This window comes from Rissa tridactyla, unplaced genomic scaffold (assembly GCF_028500815.1).
Source record: "Rissa tridactyla isolate bRisTri1 unplaced genomic scaffold, bRisTri1.patW.cur.20221130 scaffold_29, whole genome shotgun sequence".
Taxonomy (NCBI): Eukaryota; Metazoa; Chordata; class Aves; order Charadriiformes; family Laridae; genus Rissa; species Rissa tridactyla.
In genome coordinates, this window is record NW_026529507.1 from 1,700,500 (window position 1) to 1,702,201 (window position 1,702).

Below are 1,702 nucleotides of genomic sequence, written 5' to 3' on the forward strand. Positions count from 1 at the left end.
CAACTGTGGTTTCATGGCAATGGGAGTGCAGAGACTGACAAGCCCTTTTTTCACGAGGAGAGGTTTATCTGAGAAATTGGGACACCAGGACTGCCCACCCCATTCCCACGAATCTGCTGCTGCAGAGCAGGGCTGACTCCTGGGCATCCGGCGGGCAGAGGTCCCGCTCCTCCTGGCACACCTGGACAGAACCAACCAGAGCTCCAGCCACAGAGCTGAATGAAGATCTGACAGAAATGGAAAAGCAGAGCAGAGCGTGAGGTATGAGAACTGGTGTTGATTTTTCTCAGAAAAGTCTCCCCTAACTTGTCACTGTGCTTTCCTCCTTGTTCAGTGCTCCACACCAAAAGGCACCAAATGTCCAACAGCAGCTCCATCACCCAGTTCCTCCTCCTGGCATTCGCAGACACACGGGAGCTGCAGCTCTTGCACTTCGGGCTCTTCCTGGGCACCTACCTGGCTGCCCTCCTGGGCAACGGCCTCATCATCACCACCATCGCCTGTGACAGCCGCCTCCACACCCCCATGTACTTCTTCCTCCTCAACCTCTCTGTTCTCGACCTGGGCTCCATCTCTGCTACTCTTCCCAAATCCATGGCCAATTCCCTCTTGGGTACCAGGGCCATTTCCTACAAAGGATGTGTTACACAGGTCTTTTTTTTCTTTTTCTGTACTGTAGCAGAGTTTTATCTTCTCACTGTCATGTCCTATGACCGCTACGTTGCCATCTGCAAACCCCTGCACTACGGGACCCTCCTGGGCAGCAGAGCTTGTGTCCACATGGCAGCAGCTGCCTGGGGCAGTGGGTTTCTCCATGCTCTCCTGCACACGGCCAATACATTTTCCCTGCCCCTCTGCCAGGGCAATGCCCTGGACCAGTTCTTCTGTGAAATCCCCCAGATCCTCAAGCTCTCCTGCTCACACTCCTACCTCAGGGAAGTTGGGCTTCTTGTGGTCAGTGTGTGTTTTGGCTTTGGGTGCTTTGTTTTCATCGTGCTGTCCTACGTGCAGATCTTCAGGGCCGTTCTGAGGATCCCCTCTGAGCAGGGACGGCACAAAGCCTTTTCCACGTGCCTCCCTCACCTGGCCGTGGTCTCCCTGTTTGTCAGCACTGCCGTGTTTGCCTACCTGAAGCCCCCCTCCATCTCCTCCCCATCCCTGGATGTGGTGGTGGCTGTGCTGTACTCATTGGTGCCCCCAGTACTGAACCCCCTCATCTACAGCATGAGGAACCAGGAGCTCAAGGATGCCCTCTGGAAATTAATGACCAGGTTATTTTCTGCAGCAATAAACTGTCTCCCGCAAATCACTCATAATGTAATTCATTATACGCCAAGCCCGTCTTCTATAGGTTTGGTTAGGGGTTAGGTAACTGTGTGTTAGGTTTGGTTGAGGGTTTTGGCTTTTTCTTACTTTTTTTTTTTTTAAATTATATACTTTTGTCCTCAAATAAATGTCATTATTTGAGATTTTTTTTTTTACTACCTATCTATCCAAATTTCTGAGACTCACAGAGTCATGCCCAAAATCCTTCTTCTCAGGCCTTTTCTGCACGGGTAGAGCTGCAGGGGTAGAGCCTGAGCGCCGAGGAGGAGGGGAAAGAATCCCAGTACTTGCAGAGCACCAGCACTTGTTCTTTCCGGGGCTGCTCTATTTTCACTTCCACACTCGCCTTCTGAGCCCCTGTGTTGATCTAAGGCCT

At 51.8% G+C, this 1,702-nt stretch overlaps 1 protein-coding gene across 1 annotated transcript; it reads left to right on the forward strand.

The window, feature by feature from the left end:
* Positions 1-357: 357 nt before the first annotated feature.
* LOC128903331 (olfactory receptor 14J1-like) lies at positions 358-1,266 on the forward strand (the record flags this gene model as incomplete). The annotated part of the gene is made up of 1 exon (XM_054187347.1): positions 358-1,266. A coding segment is annotated over exon 1 (909 nt), but the record flags the coding sequence as incomplete, so codon positions are not given.
* Between the last annotated feature and the right edge of the window lie 436 nt (positions 1,267-1,702).